The following is a 23,451-nucleotide window of genomic DNA, read 5'->3' as shown; positions in this document are numbered from 1 at the left end:
TTCTTTGAACGTCTGACACACGGCTCTTTCAGTTTGCACCTCTAGAGTGCAGCATTGTTTTTGTTCCCAGTGATTGCTTAGACTCAGGTTTACTCATACTGCGCCTCTATGGGGGGGGACTCTTGAGGAAACTGGGGGAAATTCCTTGCATTGTTCCTCTTTCCACCCTGCCCACACTTAAAGTATTGTTTAAAGAGTTTCTGCTTGTTTAACTTGGATTTCACCCGAAAGTCTATGAAGTTAGACACATAATAACCACTAACAAACAGTAAAAATTACTGTAAAAGCCTTACAAATGAGAGAAAACTTGCAAGTCTGCAACTTAAACTCGGGATTTTAGAAGTACTGTCATGCATGACTTACTAATCGAGTGATAACAGTGACTGATCACGAGCAATCTGCTACTGATCGGGTGTATGCGGAGGCGGTGATGGTCACTGGTAGTGGTTTTATGTGCCAAAAGTTTTGTCGCGTTGATGAGGAATGCTGTTGTTGTACTTCCCCAAGAAATGCTGCTTCCTCTCAGGCTATTGTTCTTGGGCAATCAATGAAATGACATCAGTGTGTGTATATGTGAGGGAGAGGAGAGGGAGCTGCAGGCGGAAACGAATGGGAGGAGAAAGGAGGAGGAGGGCGCAGGGGCTTATTCCAGTACTGCACCAGCAGTTATTACAGATTCCCAGTCATATTCCTGCTCATACCGGTCAGCGTGTGTTTCATTAGGGTGGCTGTGTGAGTTCTCAGCTGACTACTGAATGACTGTGGGGCCCGCCCTGCAACTTGTGGCGAACACCTGTATGAGAGGAGGAATTCTGCGTGCGCCGTGTGTGTTTTTTTACGGTAAAGCCGCTTGTTGATCCCGCCCTCTCTTTGATAGAAAAACTCGGTGATGTCGCTTCGTCTTTAACGAGCTTGACCCAGAAGCCAGGGAAGGAGGGGGAAAAAAAGAGGGGAGAAAACACACTAAAAAACGGAATAGTCGGGGGCAGGCTTACCACGAACAGGTGAGTAAAATAAGACGTGTTAGCAGATGGTTAATATAGCGGAGGCCGTGTTTTTTAATGTCTACAGATAGTGGGTGCACTGCAGCGTTGGCAAGGAGTGGTCACATCATCGACAGATCACCAACACGACTCACCGAGCAGCTAACGAAGCTAAAGTTCTCTCGGTGCTATGTTTTCTACCGTGCTCACTCTTGATAGCAAACACAAGAAAGCCTCGCACTCAACGCGATAATAGCGACAGATACCGTGAATATCGTGTAAATTAGCCCCGAAAAAGGCCGCTTTAACTTCAGCTCTTGCGGGCTAATCTGTGTTTGCTATGCTAAACACGCTAGCCTGGCTGTCGGCTATGTGTGTGTATGTGGGTTATTGTGATGCTAACGTAGCAAGACAGCCAAACCAGGTCACACGGGTGCAGAGTCGAGCTTTTTTTTCCCTCCTCACCAACTGTGGCTGATTTGATTTCCAACATTGTCATTTATCTGGGCAACGTTAGCACAACCACCGAGTAACTCAACGCTCAAATGCGTGTGTCTTTGTTTGAGAGACTCGTTTTTTTTATACCGGCGTCTCATTGTTGTTCAGCTGGCGGTTAGTTAATGCTGCCAGTTCTGGTCGGTGCTGCTGCCCTAGATTTTTTTCTTTCTCTCTCTTTTTTAGTAAATCAGTTCACGACAGTCTGTGCTATTTGGCCAGAACTGCGGAATGCTAGCTAACTGCTAGCGGCTCCGGATGGCTCACGGCTGGTAGGAAAAACGGGATTTGGATGAGTTCAACGGGGAAAATGACAACGTGACTACATACAGATACACCATATAGATACATAGTGAGTAGATGTGCACATCTTCTGTGCTTTAACATAGATATTTTATCATGTTGCCTCGTCTTTAACCGTCTTTCTATCAGGGAAAAAGTAGATTTCAGCACCTTAACGGTTCTCACTAAGGTGTAGTTCAAAGGTAATCGTAAACCTCTCAACTCTTTTTTTTTTTTTCTTTTGTCAGTCCTGTTTTGTGTATTTGAGTTCGTTTTTTTAGGGTGGTGGTCGTCCAGTTGTGGTGTGTTGTCACACAGGCTGGGATTTGTTTTTTTTAGGTCTGTTAGTTTGTGAACCTGTTGGGTGGGTCTTGTGTGAACATGTTTTGGTAGGGAAATACCTGGGTGTGGATAACTGTCAGCCTGAGAGACTGAACAGGTTAACTAGCCGCCCCCCTTGTAAACATTACTGTACAAATTTAAGGGAACTTTACTTGTTTATATCCATTTTATGCTAATTTGTACTTCTGCATCACTACATTTCAGAAGAAAACATTATGCTTTTTACTCCACTACACTTATTTACCACTGTATAGTTAGTTTTTTTTAGTTTTCTTAGTTAGATTTCTTTTTTAAAATGCAATATGCACTTTGAGCCGCATTGGTGTGTGAAAGGTGCCTTTATAAATAAAGTGTATTATTATTTAAAAAACACATGATACACTTATTTAATTCCCTAAAGTATCTTAAATTGGCTCGACATTGATGAACTACAGGATTAAAATGCTTTTATTGGTTAGTGATTTAAAAACAAACGCATAATAATATAACACTCTTAAAGAAGCCAGTCTGCATAACAAGTACTTTTGATACTTATTTTACTGATAATACTTACGCACTTAAGTAACATTTCGAATTCATGACTTTTAATTGTAGTAAAGTATTTGTAGTCTACAGTATTTCTACTTTTACTTAAGCAAAGGATCTGAATACTTCCGCCACAGTGTTTGCACAGTATGTGTGTGTGGGTTATGTGTCTGTAGCTGATTTGATGTTGGCTCTGATGTGCTGCAGGTGCCACCACTAATAACACCATATGCCACCGAACACCCATTTATCAGCCTTTTCCCGACTGCTTCTTCGTCTCCAAGTCATTGTTTGACTGTTGATGCGTGCTCCCAACTCCGGCTGCAATTGTGTCTGCTCTCTTGAGGTGTGTGCAGGTTAATCCACAGCGACCTAATGTGTTTGTGTGCGTGCGTGTCTGTGTCTGTGCGTGCACTTTAACGTTGTGTGTGTGTATGTGTTAGGAGGTAAGTGGATTAGCGGGCTAAAGCTTCAATCCCATTACAAGCCACGCTCAGCTTAAACAAGCGGCCGGTGCCATCACACACATTTCAGCATCAGGTTACCTAGAGGTGCGTGAACAGATGTGCATTTTGACAGTGACTGTGTTGTTTCAGGGAGCTACTGATGGCAGGTGTAGGCACTTATTTCATGAAGCAGTGTTTCATTACGTGCACAAAGGCTGTATTGTTGGTTACACGTTCATATGATCACAGATGTCTTCTGACAGAGTTGAGTGAGTCATGCTGACTGACAGTCCGCTATCAGATGGAGCTGTGTGACTCGTGGTGTGTAAGGGCATGATCAGATGTTTGAGGAGTGTGTGTGTGTGTATCGTTGACCTTTTACATCCCTGCTTGACATTTTGAACTTTTGCTGCCATCATGTTGGGAAAACAGAGCATGACCCTTTACTCTGTGCTTACTCTGTCCTTACTGTAAATGTAGTGAATGAAGACATGAGATCAGCGTGCATGACAGTCCAAGATGTTTTTATCTTTTACCAGTTTGTTCTTTTTCTCAAGATTTGTGTTGTTGCTGTATTTCTTTCTTTCTGTTTCAGCCTTTGTCTTCTTAGAGAAAAAAATTAGGCCTGCAACAAACAATTATTTTCTTGATTAAATGGCAGAATAGAGTGAAAAATGCATAATCATAATTTCCCAGAGCACAAGGTGATGTCTTCACATTGCTGGTTTTGCCCATTTAAGAGACCAAAACACAAACATATTTATAATTTACTATCATAGAAGACTAATAAACCACAAAATATTCACATTTGCGATGCAGGTGAATTGTTATCTAAATTGTTTGATTCATTTTCTGTCTATCGACTAATCTTTTCATACAAAAATCAACAAGAAAGTGCTGATTCAGTTGTTAAACTATGGAAAGGCTGTCTTCCTTAAACAACCAAAAGATGAAAATGTGATGTTTCAGCCATAAGAGAAAATTACTTCCGAAAGATTATGAATGCAGAACCGAAAACAGTATACGGACAATAATATTAGCAAAAAAGGGAAGTGGTTTGTGGTCGCATGATCAGCATATCGACCGTGGGGGATTTTCAATGCAGAACCACTTAAAGGAGGAATCCAGCCATCCATGGGTGGTTTATTAAAGTGTGCATCCTATATGCTCTCATGGTTTATGTGTATATGGAGTCCTGGTGAGGAGAATGGTTCTTGGCGAACCAATATAGCTCTTGCGTCCCTTTACTCATCTCTGATGTAGAATCCATAACATCCTGTTTCTCAGGAAGTGGGGAGAAGGGGAAAGGGAGGGGAGTGGTGATGGGACAGCACTGATTGTTTTCATTGTTCAACGAAACTCACCGCTGACTTCCAAGGCCAAAACTAACAGCTGTGAAAGGCGGAGGGGCAGAAGTCATGAGTGTTAATACGGCGACATTAGCTCGACCCCCCCCCCCGGTCCTCTCTCCCAGACACACACACAAACACAGATGCACACAAATGTGGATGCGGACCTTTTGCACGCTTGACTGGATGTCCTCCTTGCTGTCCAACTTTTTTCACACTTGCGCTCGTGCTCTCAGTTGCAACAAACTTCTCATTGTTCCACCAACCTCCCGGACTGACAGCTGCAAATTCCCTCCTCTGGCTGCGGTTAAACCACACACACACATTCCCAAGTACACTTGCCAAGAAATATCACTCGCAGTTTATAATTCATCTTGCATGAATGACAGCTATGCTCATTACTGAAAAAAAGATAGCGCGTAGCATGTTAATGATAATTACTTGCTGTGTCTGAGACAAGATAAGGAGTGAGACAATGTTTATATGAGGTATCAAATTATGGAAATATGCCAGATTAGTATAGATTTGATTAAATAGTTTCTGTTTCTTTATCTCTGGGTCATTGTGACGGGTAACTTTGCCTTGAAATGCTGCATCTCAGTGCAGTAAACACAGAGTCCTGCTAAGGTCTTTTTTTTTTTTTTTTTTTTTTTAAAGTGCAGTGGATGAGTGGGTGGGCTGCTGTGCTGAATTGGCTGGAGACAATGTTAGGAATGCAAGATTAGCTTTTATCTTTTGTTCAGCTCTCCTTTCCTTATCTCTTCCCCCTTTTGCTTTGCTTTACCCTCTCGCTAACCTTCAGTCTTTTTCAATGCCTGTCTTTCTGCTCGTTTTATGTGCTTTCCGCTCTTACACTCTGCCCATCTCTGTCTGTCTGTCTGTAATAACAGGCCTGTCCTGGCTGTGACCATATATAGGCATGTGTGGTACAGGACAGCGGTTTTTGATTTGCTCAGGTGGGAGGTTATGGCTCTGGGCCGCCACAACCACTAAGCAAAGGGTTGTGTATGTGTATGACATCATGTCTTCCTGTCGGTCATTCCTATCCCACATGCAAATCCTGGTTTTGGTTTTAAAAATTCTTGCTAAGTGCACTTCAGCCACTCCCTGTTTTCTCATCAGGTCAACCGGCCATCCTACTTCCCTCCCCTTTTTCCCACACTGGGCACACCCCAAGCTGGAAGTTACGGGGGGGTGTGTGTGTGTGTGTGTTAATCATTCATTTGACACACGTACAGGAACAGAAACGGCCATTGCACAGTCATTTTACCAGCTTAAGGGTGGCGTAATAGTTTTTCAAACTGTGATATCATCTTATCATGTCTTAATTTGCACAATCTGATGTAGGTGAAACTGTGAGTCAGTCGTCTACCTCTCGCCTGTTGGACTCATCACACCTTTTGTTCATGTTTTTATTTGCACTTGTGAACCCTCTACCTGTTGTGCACATAAACACCTGCTGCTTGAAATGTAAATACAGGTTCCTGCTTTTTTTTCCCCCCCAAATCACTGCGGGTCCTGTTTCGAAACGTGTGTCTTTGCATGTTGGCTAGACAGACGGAGACATTGAGAAACTGAAATTGGTCAACCTTCCTCAAACTTGTCTAACTGGTCTTGCAGGTGTGTGTGTGTGTGTGTGTGTGTGTGTGTGTGTGTGTGTGTGTGTGTGTGTGTGTTGGGGGGAAAACAACAGAGTTTATTCACCTTTCAAGCCAGGCCTGACAGGGAGCCAGGCTGCTGCTGTATCCACTGATAAGGGGATCTGAGTCTCCACTTGTTTGGCTCTGATATAACAATGTCTTTTTACTCGGAGCACAGCCGAGATAACAAAGAGAGAGAGGGGGAGGGATAAAGTCGGCAGTTAAGTCGAGAGAACAGGAGTAGCGGACTGACAGTCGGGCCAGAGGTAGATGTAGACTGATTAGAGAAGAAGGTCTGGTAGAAAAAGAGGTTTTTGGAAGATGTTAGAGTTTCTAAAACTGTTTCTGTTTATGCTGACAGTCAATGTTCTCTGACCCAGAAAGAGCTGAGGTTGGTCGACTTCCCGCAGCTAGCTGCCGTCCGCAGGCCAAATGTTGAATAAATACAGGGTGTGTCTGAAGGCTGGTGCTACTGTATGTCTCTCTCTCTCTCTCTCTCCCTCCGTGTCTGTGTCTCGCTGTTTTTTGTGCACACAGAGCAAACACATCCTTGTTGACACACTTGCACGGTATTCTCACTATGTTGCTGTTTTTCAAACAGGGGTGCCTTCGCTAAAACATCTCTCCCTCTCTTTTTATTTTCTTCCCTCGATCTTTCACTCTCTCTCTCTCTTTCTGCAGTTCATTCCTCCCTGTCGATCCTCCTGTTTCTGGGCTCGGTGGTTCGGTGACCTTCTACCCATGAGCAACTAGAGCTCAACCTCTGACCTTGGCGTGATCTCTCACCTCTTCTAACAAACCACGCCCACAGGTGAAGGTGTGTATTTCAGATTTTCTGACTCTGATGTGAGGCTCTGCAGTGTGTTTCTGTTGTGCTTAAACCATAAAGAGAAGTGCGCAGTTCTCCCTGGACTGTATCGTGTTAAGCTTCATCCTAAAAGTACAAAAAGTGCTGCTCGTAATCTGAGACAGGCCTCATCCTCAGTTTTCTATAGATACTGCATCTGTATTATCATAAATTGTGCTCCAGTCACAGAAAACGTGGATAGCTTAAATTTAGACCTACGCCAGGCTTCCAGACTTAACTCCTCATATTCCTCTAAATGGTGGAAAGAAAACAATGCTGTAGACTTTTTAAGAGAAGGTTTTTTAGTAGCGCTGCAGCAATGCGTCAGTGCTGTTTTGCAAAGTCTACACACACAGAGACACTGCAGAGGTTTTATCTGAAAACATCAGTCTCTGTCCATCGACCATATTTAAGAAAGTACTTTCTGTTGTGTTGTCTGAGAGGATCAGAAGCCCAGAGAACCCCACCATGCATACATCGAATGGTAATGAGTTTATTGAGCTGCATTTAGAGGATGGTCCTAAAGACAAATGTAATATTTCAATAAACATTTCCACATTATGTTGATCAATATGTTACAATATTTATGGTCAATGCAGTAAGCAGGGTTTTAAAGAGTCTCCCCTCCATCGTCCGTACTTCTGTCAGACCAGATAAATTTACAGCAGCATGCTAGTCAAGTGAATTATGCTTTAATGGCAATAATTGGTAGCTTTCATTCTGAGATGTTGTTTCATGTGTCACCAACCTGGAATAACTGTAGGGCTTATAGTTCACAGTGTAACACGACTCTTGTGATATACTGTTGGTTACAGTTATTTTCATTATTGATCTACAGATTGTTTTCTCAATTAATCGTTCTGTATAAAATAGGATGTGAAAATAATGAAAAATCCTCATTATAATAGCCCACAGTATGTTCAAATTGCTTTTTTTTTTTTTTTTACATGGTCAACAGTCTATAACCCAAAGATGTTAAATTTACTAGTATATATGGCAAAGAAAAACATCAAATCCTCACATATGAGAAGCTGAAACCAACAAAAGTTTGCCATTTATGCTTGAAAAATGACTGAAATGATTAATTATCAAAATAGTTGTCTGTCATTTGACGAATTGTCTCAGCTCTAGTTTCATCAATGCTATGTGGACAGGTGTTGGTCAAAGTGGCATGAAATTTGAGTAAGACAGCCGCCTTTTTAAAGTCTGTGTGCCAGGAAAAAACCTCATTGAATGAATCATTACGCCATGACAGGCTTTCAAAGGAATAGACGTACAAAAAACCCCCAGTATCTGAAGAAGTGTTCATGTCTGAGTTTCAACCACAAATATGTCTTTACAGTGGTAGTAACTGCTATATATTCATTATTGAGGGCAAAGCCACTGTTATGTAATCCCTACAGTGCCCATAGCTTTCCAGGAAGGCTTTTTTCCAAGAAGGCGTCCGAGCTTCAGCCACCAAACAAAATCTGTCAGCAGACAAATCAGGCTTAAGCTTCCTACTTAATGTCAGACCCCAAAAAGCTGGCATCCTCCGGATCCTTTCTATACTTTGTTTGAAGAGTTGTGTCTGTGTTTTTGTTAGACAGCGCTGTAGTGTGTGTGTGTGTGTGTGTGTATGAGGCTGTATGGATGTGTGTAACGCCCCCCTCCCTTCCCCTCTCTCCCCTTGGGGCCGTGTAGTGTGTATGGAGCAGTGTGAGAGCGCAGCGGCTCTGCTGGAGTCGGTCAGGGAGCAGGAGGTGCAGTTTGAACAGCTGACCCGGGCGCTGGAGGAGGAGAGGAGGAGAGTGGGCCTCCCTGCCACCAGCCCCTCGGCGCTGGGTCGCCCCCTCCCTCACACACAGGTAAACGCTCCCCAACAAACCATAACATCCCCGTCCAAAGCGTCTCATAGCCCCCCCACCACCACCTTCCATCTTCATCTTCCTCAACACCACATAGCTAATACTCCTCCAAATATCCGGATCCCTGTGAATTCATGCATCATTTTCCTCCCTCTGGCATCCGCCCACCCATCAGTAAAACTTGTCTCTGCCTCCGTCCCGGCCTCCTCTCCACCAGCGCTCGGCCAGTTTGTGTGTGTGTGTGTGCGTCACCGTTAAACGTCTGTCTGCATTTATACTGTATCTCGCAAGTCTATCTGTCTTTTTCAGCCCTCATCTGTAAACATATGGGTCCGTGCCTGCACATAGTTTCAACACTTCTAACATGCCTGAGACGGTCATCATCACACACGTTCAGCATGCCTTCACTCACCGGATACATTTGACACACACACACACACACACACACACACACACATATATATACACCTTTCATCAGTTCCCGCTGTGGAATCTCAGTTATTTCCCTCCTCTGCTTCAGCATGTCGTGTGATGGAATGGGGTCATCTGTCGTGCATGTGTCGCATATCCCAGCATCCAGTGTGTATAGTAATGAACAGGCTTCTTTTAATACATTGATTTTTGTCTCTTATTTTCATTTAAATCATTTAAAAAACTCTTTAATTCATCATTTCCTGTTTATATTGTTCCTGTTATATTCTAAGTTTTCCTCTGCATGAAAGTTTCTTTTTATATATTGACCTGATGCATGATATTGCAAGCTCATTGATTCAATTATTTGATAAAATTACTTATATTTTTTATGTTTCTACTCAGTCTTACAGCTTATGTGTTAGAGTTGAGCAACATAATGATGTATTCCTTCAGACAGTATCTATTTTTCTACTATTAGAGGTTTTGACATACTGTTTATACTGTGATATCACTTTAATATGTGTGGTTTTATGAGACAGTTTTATTGGCAAATGAAAGACTTTCATAAGGCAAAATTTGATTCTCATATGATTATTTTTCATCATTCTACTGATGTACTTTGATCTGTGAGGTATTTAACTTGCTTCCTCAACTGAAAACATTCCCACCTGATTATTTTATGTATAAACCGTTAACTCAATTGATTTTCCTCCACATTTTTGTTGATATTGCAATAGTAAATAACCACCGTGACCGAGGATCTTTTACTATATCGCCCAGACCTTCTATCTCTCTGTGCCATGTTGCTGAATCTGTCTTTTTTTTTTTTTTTTTTTTTTTTTAAGTTGAACAGCTAAACTGCTCTGAGAGTTTTAAGACTTTAACTCTGCTGAGCTGTTTGGTTGGCTGGACACAGTTTTACTGTCTCCTTCTTGTTGTCTTTTTTAGTCTCACTTGACCATCAGGGAGAGTTAAACTTCGGTTAGGTGACTACAGCAGAGCCATTGTCGCTACGCTGTCAGATTACACCAAAGGTCAGACGGTGCATTCAGGGATTGCCAGTTTAAGCATCTTTTCCAGCTCTTGGCACTGTACACTGAGAGAACATAACAGTGTCAAATTTGTCCCTAAATATTTTTCTTGCTTAAAGGACTTGCTGACATTGATTAGATCTTCTGTTTTGACTTTGTGAATTCTTGGAAGTATTTGATTAGTGTGTTGTGGCTGGAGGATGAAGGCTAAGAAAGATTTTGGCCTTGTGCTGTGAGTGTTTTATTTCTAATAATGACAATAATAACTATGATGATGATGACAATTATAGCCTTTCATTCAGAGCACCTCTCCAAAAGTAGGACTCAATTGTGAGTAAATGGTGATTTATAGGAAGGACCAGCTGGAGAGGAAGTGTGCCCTTCTTGTTGTAAATCTAATTTGTACTTCCCATTGCTTTTTGATAACAGCCCTGCCTCCTTGTGGACATAACATGAAGTGCAGTCAGACCTGCTACTTCAACTGAAGCCATTTCACATGGCTTGTAACACTTTTTTTCACTTGTATTGGCACATAACTACTGAACTTATAGTATCTATGGGTGGTGGAACAGTTGCTGAAAAAGATTTCCAAAGTAGCCCAATTGTGTTATGTTCACGTCACTGAGCCTGAGACTACTGCTGATACAGAGTATGAGGTAGAAAGTGCCAAGCTTATACAGTGTGACAGTCACTGATGACGTAACAGATGAGAGGAGGAGGAAGGCGGGTGTGAGGATGACTGGCTACGTTCCAAAATGTCCTCCCTGGTGTCTGGCAGTGAATCACAGGCTATAAACATACAGGGACGGTTGGGTCAGCACAGAATGTGCTTCAGCAGCTGTAAAATCATCTGGGTGGTTGTAAGAAAGTAGACGGCAGTGACTGGAAATCCATGCTTTCAACCTCACCTGTATTACTGTCTGAGTAAAACTGTTGGTGGCATGATATAATTTATCATTTTTACACTGTGTATTTCACAGTCGTGTGTCTTTCTCTCTGCTATTACAGAACGGGCGTTTAGGGGATGCAGACATAGAACGACTGAAACTAACTGACTCATACATTAACGGCACACAGGTATGTGATTCTGGATATAATTTATCTAGTAAACCTGAGTTTAATCATTATTTGTTTCTGCAATAAGTATAGTATATTTAAACATGGGGTTTGTGCTACAGTACAGGATGGTTGACCCTGCACACGGCGCTCTAGATGAGAGCTACACACCGGAGGACGACTCCCAGGAAGTACACTCAGTCTTCTCTGAAGAAGGAACCACACGACGGTCAGACAATGGGGTAGGTGATAGGATACATGCTCCAAGATATCATCAGACCCTTAAAAATTCCTGCCAAGGCTTGGATAAGAATCATGGAGGCAACTATTTTTTACTACTTCTTATCAAGATAAAAACGAAAGAGAAAGCAAGACACAGAAGAGAAAGTAGTTTTTCAGTTGTACTGGGAAATTCAGGAAATTCCCTATGACTGTTTTATCAGAAATACATTTTGCTATACCACCCCATCTCATTCTCCCTCAGATGAAGAAACCAATCTCACGCACAGTCCTGCCTTCCGACTCAATGTCCATCGACGGGGGCTTGTCAGTGTCGGGTATGGGTGGCTACAGCGCCACACTGGACCGTCCGTATAGGCAGGTTGGAGGAGGAGACTATCCCACCGCCACAGTGCCCAGGAACTACCACTACGGCCCTGTAATGAGTTATAATGACTACCAGACTCCACCATCTGAGGCGTACACCAGCCTGAGCAGGGGCTCACACATGGACGACCGCTACAGGTACAGAACCCTTACGAGATTGTTATATGGTGTCAGTTCATCCTAATGAACTACACAGTAATCATTTATCTTTACCAGTGTATAAAAAAGCCTTTTTATCATAAGTGTCACATTTATACCACTATGACACACAAACAAGAAGTAGGAATGTGTGTTGTACCCATGTCTGAACTATTAAAACCTGAATGTCAGCTGTGACAGATTATTCCCTGGTTGTCACTGTTAACACAGACTTGGATCTATAACTAATTTACACATTCGTATCACTCTTTAACCCCAGAATGACTCAAGACCTAAAATAAACCTTGTATATTTGCGAAACAGAATTCTACAATTGTTTTTCAGTTCCCCAATATTGGCCACTACAATATTTACTCAGTGGTTAAACCACATGATTTCCCTCCTTTTGTTTTCACTTTATGGAAAGTTATTCTTTGTGCTCTAATCATCAAGTAAGTCTGAGACTGACAAGAGCAGAATTTCTGGTCGAGAGGGCCAGAAGTCAACACCATATTAACTGTACACTAAGCTATACTTACTGTAGACTATTTCTAGAACTTTTTACCCCATTCAAACCAACACTTGAACTCTGGTCAGAAGCAGGATTCACCCACTATCACATCTTTCTTCAGGCCGGTCGATGGCTACAGGACTCTGGATTCTGGCTACCGGGCCCCGAGCCGTCAGCAGCTGGACCCCTATGCAGCACAGCCCCAGGTGGGCCGGGGAATGAGGGCCATGGGCTCAGCCATGGAGATGCGGTATGGCCACGGCCACTACGGGCTTGAGGATGACCAGAGGAGCGTGGGATATGATGACTACGGCATGGGGCCTCCACCCATGCACCCTGGAGGTTACGGCACTATGCCACGCCTTGGACCCGGCCCCGGTGGTACTATGGACAGACGAAGACTCAGGTAAAACATTAAGCGGATTGTATAATATTGAACATCTTAGTTGTGACGCACCTAACAAATATTTTTCTATTCATCTCCTCGTGCCACATGCAGGAGCTGTGAGGATACTTTGGACGGTGATATGGGAGGAGGTGATCCGTATGCCTGGGGCGTTCCCATGACGATGGAGAGGGGGAGTATGGCTTCACTGGACAGCACGCTGAGGAAGGGTCCTCCTACTTCATGGAGACAGCCAGAGCTGCCGGAGGTGATCGCCATGTTGAACTACCGTCTGGACCCTGTCAAGACCAACGCCGCTGCCTTCCTCCAGCATCTCACATTCAAAAATGACAAGGTGAGCGAGCCAACGGTCACATTTTTAAATTAAGTATAACAGCACAGTTGTTTATCTTTTTGTATTTTGTCTATTTGGCAAATCCTTGATTTTTTTTTTTTTTTTTTTTTTTTTTATGTGTGTTTGTCCAGGTTAAGTCAGAGGTGCGTCGCCTGAAGGGAATCCCAGCCTTGGTGTCACTGCTGGACCACCCCAGCAAGGATGTGCACCACTCAGCCTGCGGAGCGCTAAAGAACATTTCATATGGACGAGACCAAGACAACAAGATCGCCATCAAGAACTGCGATGGAGTGCCAGCTCTGGTCAGGTTACTGAGGAAAACCCACGACCAGGACCTCACTGACACTATCACAGGTATCACTATTGTTTGTTAGCAGTTGTAGTCTTTTGATTTCACGTCAAATCGGCAGACATTAAATACCGGAATATACAAAAGAGGGAAATGATTGAGAAACCAGTTAGACCTTCGGACATTCCTCGGTCATATTTTATTATTTTAGGGGCCAAACTATATGCCGTTTTACTGATAGTGACGACATTTAATCTGTCATCCCAGGAACCTTGTGGAACCTCTCATCCCACGACTCTGTAAAGATGGAGATCGTGGACCACGCCCTGCACGCCCTAGCTGACGAGGTGATAGTGCCCCACTCGGGCTGGGAGCGAGGGAGCAACGGAGGAGAGGAGAGCTGCAAACCACGCCATCTGGAGTGGGAGACCGCCTTGACCAACACTGCTGGCTGCCTTAGGTACAAGAGTGATCAACGAATGGAAAGCACAGTCTGAGAAGAGAACGGAGAGATTTATTTTGAGAAGAACATGAAATTATACCTTTTTTTTTTTTTTTAAATTTTTGCTCTCTTCAACAGGAATGTGAGTTCAGAACGCAGCGAGGCCAGGCGAAAGCTGAGGGAGTGTACAGGATTGGTGGATTCACTCATGTACGTCGTCCAATCACAGATCAACCGCAAAGATGTGGATAATAAGGTAATTGTTCACTGTTCAAAGCTACTTTTACTGGATTACAATATTTGGTCCTTTTTTAATCATGAGACCAAACATTTCTAACTCCACCTTTTGATCATCTCGTCCCTTCCTGCAGTTGGTGGAGAACTGCGTCTGCCTCTTGAGGAATTTGTCCTATCAGGTTCACCGTGAGGTCCCCAGCTGTGAGCGCTACGCAGAGGCCGCGCCCCTCAACCAGGGACCCGCACCTGGCGCCAACAAAGGTGGCTGCTTTGGCTCTCGAAAGGGCAAAGGTCAGTGTCAGACGGCTTTTACTGGTTCAAGTTGCACAGTGTCTGAGAGATTTTGCTGCTGGGTTTGAGCTTGTTGGTGGCGGAAGCACCTGTTGCTGTTTTTCACACTCGACCACTGTTTCCTTCCTTTTCCTCTTCTCTCTCTCCTTCGTCCTTCCTCTTTCCTTTCTCCTTTCTTTCTTCACTCTCCTTCCCTTCCTCCTGTCTCTCTTCTGTATTTAGATGAGTGGTTTTCCAAAGGTAAGATTGTCCTCTTGGTGAAACTATTCACCACTTATCAGCCATCTTACTAACGCAGAATGTTGTTCACTAAAGAAATGAGAATGTCTAATAATGTTGAATTCACATCCAGTTCATGGGCATGATCACCTGACGTCACACAGACGACATTGCATGGTCACAGTGCTTGTTCCACCGGTTGCATGGTCGCATTTTACACGTGAATGCTCATCTCAACCCACTTCACTCACTACTTTCTTAGTTCTTCAGCTCAATCTTACCTCTTCGTTTTATTCCTTTTCTGTCTGTAGGAAAGAAGGATGGAGACGATGGAAGTGGAGATCAAGTTGACATTCCAAAGAGGACAACACCTGCCAAAGGTGTGTGGGGTTTTTCCTTTTTCCTCTGAGTCATTTATTATTTAACGGTCTGTCAGGTTGCAGGCTTATCTGATCCCCTCATGTCTTGTTTAGTTCTGTGTGCGGCTGTCAGTCTTTGTGTGAAATTGCTAAATGAAACCTGCTGCTTTCCCGTACAAAGATTAAATCTGATTCCAGATTAAGTGGGTTTCTTTTATGTTTTATGATATTGTTTCCATCACACTACACTGGTATTCAAGTGTTACTTTGACTGTGTTACTTGCTTTTAGTCATATTTAATAAACTTTCAGGATGGTCAAGTCTGAAAATTCAGCTATTAGTGATTTATGATAAAGACTTGATCTGTGTGCAGTGTAGTTTAATGTCTGCCAAACTCTGTAAATCTAAATTGACACCCTCTCTTTCTGCTGACCTCAGGTTATGAGCTGTTGTTCCAGCCGGAGGTGGTTCGTGTTTACACATCACTGCTCAGAGAGAGCAAGAATCCCTCAGTCCTGGAGGCTGCTGCCGGCGCCATCCAGAACCTGTGTGCAGGCCGGTGGACGGTTAGTACTACCGCTTAACTAATGTTATCTGTGCTGTAAAAAAAACAAATATAATTTATAGTAGTAATGTTCTCAAGAGAAGTCACAGTCTTAAATCAAATCTGAATGACCTTCAGCTGTTTGTCTCTGTTAAAAAGTTAAAGTCAGCTGTGTTGTTTTTCTTACTGGAGTGAAACCTTTGATGTAAAATGATATTCATTACTCCCTCTCGGTGTGCTTGTTCTCCAGTATGGTCGGTATATTCGGGCCACGGTTCGTCTGGAGAAGGGTCTTCCCATGATGGCAGAGCTACTGGCTCACGGCAATGACCGTGTGGTTCGGGCGATGTCCGGAGCCTTGAGGAACCTTGCCATCGACAACCGTAACTGTGAACTGCTCGGTACGATTGTTGGATTGTATAAAACTCACGTATTATATCAAAGACTATGCCTTTTAATTTTTGAGTTTGCTGGATGATAATGAAGTTTATTATGCTTCCTAGTCTTTGCATGTTTGTGAAAATCTGGATTTTATTATACCCAAACTGTGTTTCTTCTGCAGGTTTGCATGCAGTGCCTCATCTTGTGGCCAACCTCCCTGGAGGCCAGAGCCAGTCTGGGCGCACTCTATCAGAGGAGACGGTCGTGTCTGTACTGAGCACGCTCGCCGAGGTGCTAGGCAACAGTCTGGAGGCAGCAAAGACCCTTCGAGCTTCGCAGGGCATTGAGAGGCTGGTGCTTATCAATAAGGACGGGTAAGCTAAGAATACAGAGGGGAAACATGGTGCTTCCAGTATGTTTTCTTGCTGCTCTCATGACTCACAGCTATGAATGCAGCTTGTTGCTCACTGAAAAACAAGCTTAATTTATTAATCACGCAGTGCTTAAGTTAATTAGCTCTTAAATGTTGAGACATTAAGTGTCTGACTGTTTTTTTTGCTACTGAACTGACTAACATGAACATCTCTCTTTGTGCTCTACAGCAAGCGCTCCGATCGTGAGGTGCGGGGGGCCGGTCAGGTGCTGCAGCTCGTCTGGGCCCACAAGGAGCTACGTCGGCCTCTTGAGAAAGATGGCTGGAAGAAGACGGACTTCATGGTCAACCTCAACCCCACCACCAGCACCACCAACGGCCCGAGCACCCGAGCCAACGGCACCTATGAAGACAGCACCATGCCGCTGCTGGACAGAGGTTTGTGTGAGAAATGATTACAGACGGGATCATTTACAGAAGGAAAAGACTTGATAAAAGCTGATTTTTGGTTTTGTTTGACTCTGTTTTGCTTTATTTTAGGGGAAAAGAGGGACATGATCCCACTAAATGACCTTGGCCCTGGTTAGTACATTTAACATCACTGCTTTTTTTTTTTTTAATCAAGACAAACTTATGGAAAATGTGTTTTTAAGATGACATCTGGGGTAACTTTTCTCATTCTTGTCATCTTTTCTCAGAGGCCTACTCTACACTGGACCAGAGGGAGAGGAGACACACTCTGGATGAGACCACAGACACTTTACCGGTACTTTTTAACAAGCTTACACTCATTCACACATTGCTTATTTAACTACACTAACCCCTGACCGCCTGCACCGCTGGAAAGAATTCCTGACTTTAACCTGTTTCCATTTGCAGCCTTTTAAAACCTCACAATTACTGACATTTTTCTTCTCTCAACACTCACTACCTCTTTCCCTCTTCTCTCTCTTCTTCTGTTTCTCTGGTTGTCTCTCAGCGAGGGGTGTATGGGGGCAGAAAGGGCTCCCTGCCCCTGTTGGACTCCTACGATGGTTAGCCCTCCCCCTCCCCTCTACCCCCCTCTGCATGTAACAGCATGGTATGTCCAACTCACCTCTCGTCCTGCATGGACTCTGAGCTCTGGTCCTTTGTCTTCTTACAACTTCAAACCCTCAGGGAAACCTGGTCTTTGTCTACGTTGTGTACAGAGAGACTGGTTGAGGTCTGCTGTACTGATATTTAACTATATGATACCCTGATGTGACGTGTAAACGCTGGTATAGTATGCTGCAAGGTGCTCCTTGTGCATTGTGTCAGTGTGTCAGAGTAGACATGAACCCAGGCTGATAATAAAGATTAATAACCTTTGTTTGTGCAGTAGTGTTGTCACAATACCAGAATTAGACTTTGATATCAAAGCTGGAGTGATTATTCATATTATCGATGATTATTTTCTCAATTAATCGTTTTTTGTGTGTGTGGTCTTTAAAATCTCAGCAAATTGTGAAAAATATCCATCACAAGTTTCCAGAGCCCACAGTTACTTTTCAGAATGTCTTGTTTTGTCCGACTAACAGTCCAAAATCTAAAAAGTATAATTTTATTATCATAGAGTATGAAAACTGTACTTGGTAAGCAAGCATCAGTGAATTTTTACCATTTACTATTACAAAAAATATATATATATCGGAATTGTTGCCCATCGATTACTTGTTGCTGCTCTAAAAAATATCATGACTACTGTAACATGGCATCAAAGAAAAAAGTAATTTAATATCACAAAATGAATCCCTTAAGCTTTGTAACTTTTGCACAGGGCTTTTTGACATGATGTTCAGTGCGTATTTTCTGTTTTTTGTGGTCAGCTGTTGTTTACCGTTAAATGTTGTTAAATGACTAAAATCCAGGATCAAACATTAGACTGCTGCTGTCTGTGCTTTTAAACCTGCAGTATTTGTGCTCTCTAGTGGCTGAACAGGATATTACAACAACATACACACCAGAATATCAACAGATCTAATTTATCTGATTCTTTGTGCGTTTGGTATTAGACGACTTATTGCCTGCTATTGATTAACTTCATATCAGGTTTAGAGTTTGGGGGTTAAACAAGAAAAAGCAAAGTAATGATACGAATGGTTGTCATTATTTTACAAACTTATTTATCAGCAGTATCGGGGAATTTACTCTAATCCATTGCTGATTTCTTGTTGAATGCAGTTACTACAAATCATTACTTTCTAGATATTATCTAGTCACTGTTACCTTCTTATCTTTTAGATGATGTGTGTAAAAACCTTCAGTTGACTCTCTCCTCCTCACAGCTAATTTTATCTGCGTTACTCCTCCACTCCAGATAGAGCATTTAGCAGGAGTTGTTTTTACCTTTTTAATCTGTAGAAGGAAAAGATTTGATGTGGTCTTGGTTTTTGATCAGGTCTGCTGCTGTGGTCTGGTGATTCTGACCTGAACACAACTTGCTTTTTACTCTGATCTTTTTTTATCTCCACATGCTGTAAATTCACAGAGTATCTGTGTTTATAAAAGCTCTTTGTACTTCATCTGCCAACCTACACTTTATTCAACTTGTTCCCTCCTACACATGTTCTGATGGCAGAAGGCACAAAATACTTTGTTAAAAGACGACAACACAGTTCAGTACTTACTCTGATCTGTATTAAATGTAATTTTTATATTTAAATATTATAGGAGAGTTGGTTATTGTGACAGCACTACTGTTCATTGTGCCATACTTATACCACAGAGTGAGTCTTTGTGTTGCCTCCGTGTTTATCGTGTAAATTACCCACATTTTATGTTTTCTACTTTTTATTCCGACTAATTAATCAACGTGTCGTTCTCTGCTTCCAGAAAAACTGATAGTGTGCATCACCCAGACTGGGCCGTCCCTGCCCTACCACTGCTACTGAGGAGAGAAGATCCAGATGCACGGACTCTCTCCCTCCTCCTCCTCCTCCTCCTCCTCTTCCTCCCCCTTCTCCCTTCTTCTATTTTTCTCTCTCTACCACCAGACAGATGGGACTAGGAAGATGAGGGTTGGCATCCAAAGAAAGTGGTTGTGTGTTGCAGGCAAAAAAAGCGAGGTGCAACACACGCGTGCAGATTACATTACACACCTACTTTTTACAAATTCATTGTAGCAACAGAAATATATTCCGTTTGTTTTTAAATTATAATTATTCTGTAAAGGCAATCACTTTTGTTGACAATCATTTAATTCTGATGTTGTCATCCTGCTTGTTTTGTTTTTTTTTAATTTTTCCCTGCTATTGTCATCTTTTTTGGTAAATTTTGTCTTGGTCGACACTTTGCTGCCAACACCCGCATCCTGAATTTGTACGTAGACTTCTATGTAGGGTATATACTGTATATATAAAAAGAAAAATGGGATGACTGCATTAGTTTTGGCTCATTAATTTAAATCGTCCCTGTACTGGGATTGTTGGGAGGTTTTGGACGTACCGGCGGGACGCGGCCGCCCTGTAGATTGAGAATGTTGTTTATATAGGATTTATTTTCCTGTCTAGAATTATTTTCTCTCGGTTGGGATGGGCACAGAAGAAGACAAGAAAGGGCAGGTGTGTGTATATTTGTCATACAGTAAACCTGTGGCCGTGAGTGTGTGTGTGTGGAAAATGAATATGGACCTTTTTGAATGAGTGTGGGTGTGTGTGTGTGTGTGTGCACGGACCAGACCCATAAGACCACATGTTGTTCATTTCATCCATTCATATTGTCTGTTTTTTAATCTTGCGCTCCCACTCCAGTGACGATATTATTTTTTTTTTTTAAATGTTAGTTTTTTTTGTACCAGCTGCCTCTTTTTGTGTTTTAAAACCTTAATTTCCAACTCTTTTTTTTTTTTTTTTCTCCCCATATGAAAGAAATGAGTTTACGCTGCTGTGTTTTAACTTTCCTGTCTGGATTCAGCTGACCAGACCAGTATAACAAACTTGGTAGTAGGAAGTGAAGCTGGGAACATACACTACAAAAACCACTAACACATTTTGTCTTATGGCGGCTTAAAGTGATAAAATCCCTGACTCTACTGTTAAAGATTCACACTATAGATGCAACCTGCTTGAAAAACACTTCAGAGAGACTGTGGAATAATCATCTCCTCTTCAATTCCCATTTATCAAAGAAAAAAATCACTACTTGCTGTGTTTTTTTGCAATGTAGCCACTCATGTATGCACATTGATGTGTGTTTTGTGCTGTTTTTTACAAAAGAAAAACACAAATTTGGGAGACTTCTTCACTCAGAGGAGACTCGAGTTTGGACAGATTGGGAGAGATACGTTTAATTTGAGAGGCAGACAAAAAGCACATTTTGATCAGTGATCCGTTTTGTCTTTTTTTTTTTTTTTTTTTATTCCTATTTCACTTTGTCTGGTTTTGTTTGTATTTTATTTCGGGGGTTTGTATGTGTGGGAGTGGTGGTTGAGAGCATTATGCAATTTGTTCCACTTTTTAGTCCCTGTTTTACCGCTGAGTTGTTTTTATGGCAAAAGAGACCAATCATCTTTGTGTCGTTTTTGTTTTTGTTTTTTGTTTTTTTTTCTACTCTCCACATACATAGTATATTTGTAATGTTGCCTATCCATGTAAAATTATGTAACATTCATACCTGCCTTGGCTCTGAGAAGTTGCTTTTTTCAGTAAAGTATGTAACTGGTAATACTGTTGTTTTTTATAAATAAAGATCTTTTCTTAGACAAGATTAAGTGACATGTGATTGATGTGGTGTGGTGTGGTGAGGTGAGGAACAACTGCTGTATCGTGTAGATAAACATGTCTAATTAAAGGGCGACGCTCTGTCCGCCTGAGTAATGTCATCCCCTCGTTCTCGTTAAGGCAAATGGCATACACTCAAATTTGACACTATGTCAGATATTCGCTCCCCAACAGCGCGCTCTATTAGGCCTGTTTATTCGGATGCACTGATTATCGACGCTTTTTATCCGTGAAGTCACTTGTGTCACCAGACCTTTTTCAACTCCCTGCAAACACATTCATGCCCCAACTTAAGAACTCAAACTGTGCTCAGGTCGTGTGTCTGTGCCTGCATAAACACAAAGTGCTCCGCAGCACAGTTAAACACTGTTAAGTGTTGACATTCTCAGCTTTGCTGTGGTCTCAGGTTTCCTGCTGAGCCGTCATGTACGTGTGTGTGAGGGTGTGTGTTTGTCAGGCTCTAGACATGAAGAAGGAACGCACGAGGGTTGTTTGAGGACACGAAAGCGTCTCCAGTATGCCTGAAATGTGTCCAACACAGATTGAAAAGCAGCTGCTGGATCACGAGGGCGTTAAGTGCACATCAGAGTGTGAAAGTTTGATATTAGTCAGGTCATGATGTGTAGTATGTGTCAGCCTGTGACCCAAACAGTCACAATTTCTCACAGTACCTTTAAATGTTGACTTGAAATGTGATTGTAGATGTTATAGATGAAGACACTTCTGGGAACTGAAAAATACAAGTTCCCACTAATACTTTATGTGTAATATGCAGGCAGGGATGTAGCTCAAACTGAGGAGGTCATGTCCTCTTTTTTTTTTTTTTTTTTTTTTTTTCCTCTGAGGATTTGGGGGATTGTAGCAACATGAGGAGAGTTTATATTCTACAATTTAAAAATTTACACATGGTGGGTATTTCACAAGAAGTGTATTTAGATATACTTGATATACATAAAGTTGACTAGGCCTTTTTTTCAATTATAGATTAATTGTTTGGTCTAAAAACTTCAGAAAATAATGAAAAATGTGTCAAAAACTCCAAATTATGAGACAAGGTAAAGCAGCTAATCCTCACATTAGAGAAGCTGGAACCATCAAATGTTTGACATTTCTGCTTGAAAAACTATTAATTATCAAAATAGTTGCTGATAAAACGTCTGTTGATTGACTAATTGACTAACCCTTGCAGCTCTAGTATGAATATTGATGCCAATCAAATAACTTACTTCGGGGAATATACTACATATATGGTTTGACCCCTTTTTTCATTTAACATATACAATCACTGGCCACTTTATTAGGAACACCTGTTTAATCTAATGCAATCTAACACAACAGTTCTGCCATAAATTCTACTTTTACAAAGCTTCTACATTTTCAGTTTTTGTTAACATTGTCAGAAAGGTGATAATTCTACTTTGTTTATTATTGAGGTCATACTGGGTGGTGGTGTACTGGGGTGCATTATATTGAATGGTGTTCCTAATATTTTGCCCCCTTCGTGTATGTTAATGGAGTGGACAAAATATTAGGAACACCATTCAGTGTAATGCTTCATAAAAGTAGAACTTATGGCAGAGCTGTTGTCTTGGATCACATTAGATTGCGCAGGTGTTCCTACTATAGTGGCTGGTGAGTGTTTATCAAAGTTCTCAATGCATCAGTGTCAAATAAAAAAAAGTTTTGTCTACATAAATAAAAGTAAAAAATTAGAAAATTGATTTAAATCAAGAAATATATGATAAAAAAATATCAGCAAACAAGACTACAAATCTGACAAAGCATTAAAACTTTTGATACTTGAGACGTTTTGATATTATCTTCATATCAGTATTGAGTATTTCTCCATAAGAATGAGTCATTTTTAATAAGACTTTGAAACTGCACTTAAAGCTTTATGTTGGGATATACAATTTACTGAAAGGACTTACTTACAGGACTTGGACTCACAGACTGGGGGGACATGGACTCATGGCCTCAGTGTTTTTGAAACTGTCTATGGCCCTGCTCAAATGTTTGAGGCACGTGCTCTTGTAGCAGCCACAGTGTAGTTTTATCAGAGCTACAATAAATTAAACATAAATGGTTTTGTCCTTTAGCTGCTACAATCTGATTGACAAGTGTGTGTGTGTCTCTTTTAGTCACTGAGTGTGTTTGATGTCTGTAACCTGTACAGCTGGTACACACGCCCCATTCCTTAAACTTGAGACCACCAAACGCAGCAGAGTCTCCCTCCCTTCCTCCCTCCCTCCCTGTGTCCTGTCACTTGGTGTCATATCTATTTAGGGATCACCCGCTGTTCTTCATTTCCTCTCTATCTCTCTC

General features: G+C 41.9%; 1 protein-coding gene across 7 annotated transcripts; it reads left to right on the top strand.

Moving 5' to 3' along the window:
- Window positions 1–850: 850 nt before the first annotated feature.
- On the top strand, window positions 851–21,112 carry LOC122990287 (catenin delta-1-like). 7 transcript variants are annotated; one of them, XM_044363570.1, is made up of 22 exons: window positions 851–1,004; window positions 6,744–6,879; window positions 8,593–8,756; window positions 11,210–11,278; window positions 11,380–11,499; window positions 11,742–12,001; window positions 12,634–12,918; window positions 13,012–13,252; window positions 13,384–13,606; window positions 13,809–14,001; window positions 14,122–14,239; window positions 14,355–14,511; window positions 14,734–14,751; window positions 15,042–15,110; window positions 15,528–15,655; window positions 15,884–16,034; window positions 16,196–16,388; window positions 16,617–16,825; window positions 16,928–16,969; window positions 17,086–17,153; window positions 17,367–17,468; window positions 19,241–21,112. In XM_044363570.1, the coding sequence occupies exons 3-21, from the start codon at window positions 8,598–8,600 to the stop codon at window positions 17,424–17,426; spliced, it is 2,763 nt and encodes a 920-aa protein (XP_044219505.1). In that variant the 5' UTR covers window positions 851–1,004; window positions 6,744–6,879; window positions 8,593–8,597; the 3' UTR covers window positions 17,427–17,468; window positions 19,241–21,112. The 7 variants fall into 7 exon arrangements, with proteins under 7 accessions (XP_044219505.1, XP_044219507.1, XP_044219509.1 ...); XM_044363571.1 differs by lacking the exon at window positions 851–1,004 and adding an exon at window positions 1,114–1,830; XM_044363572.1 differs by lacking the exon at window positions 6,744–6,879.
- The last annotated feature ends 2,339 nt before the right edge of the window (window positions 21,113–23,451 follow it).

The sequence above is a fragment of the Thunnus albacares genome, chromosome 10 (genome assembly GCF_914725855.1).
Source record: "Thunnus albacares chromosome 10, fThuAlb1.1, whole genome shotgun sequence".
In the NCBI taxonomy this organism is placed as follows: Eukaryota; Metazoa; Chordata; class Actinopteri; order Scombriformes; family Scombridae; genus Thunnus; species Thunnus albacares.
Note: the sequence above shows the minus strand (reverse complement) of the source record. Positions and strands in the feature narration are given on the sequence as shown.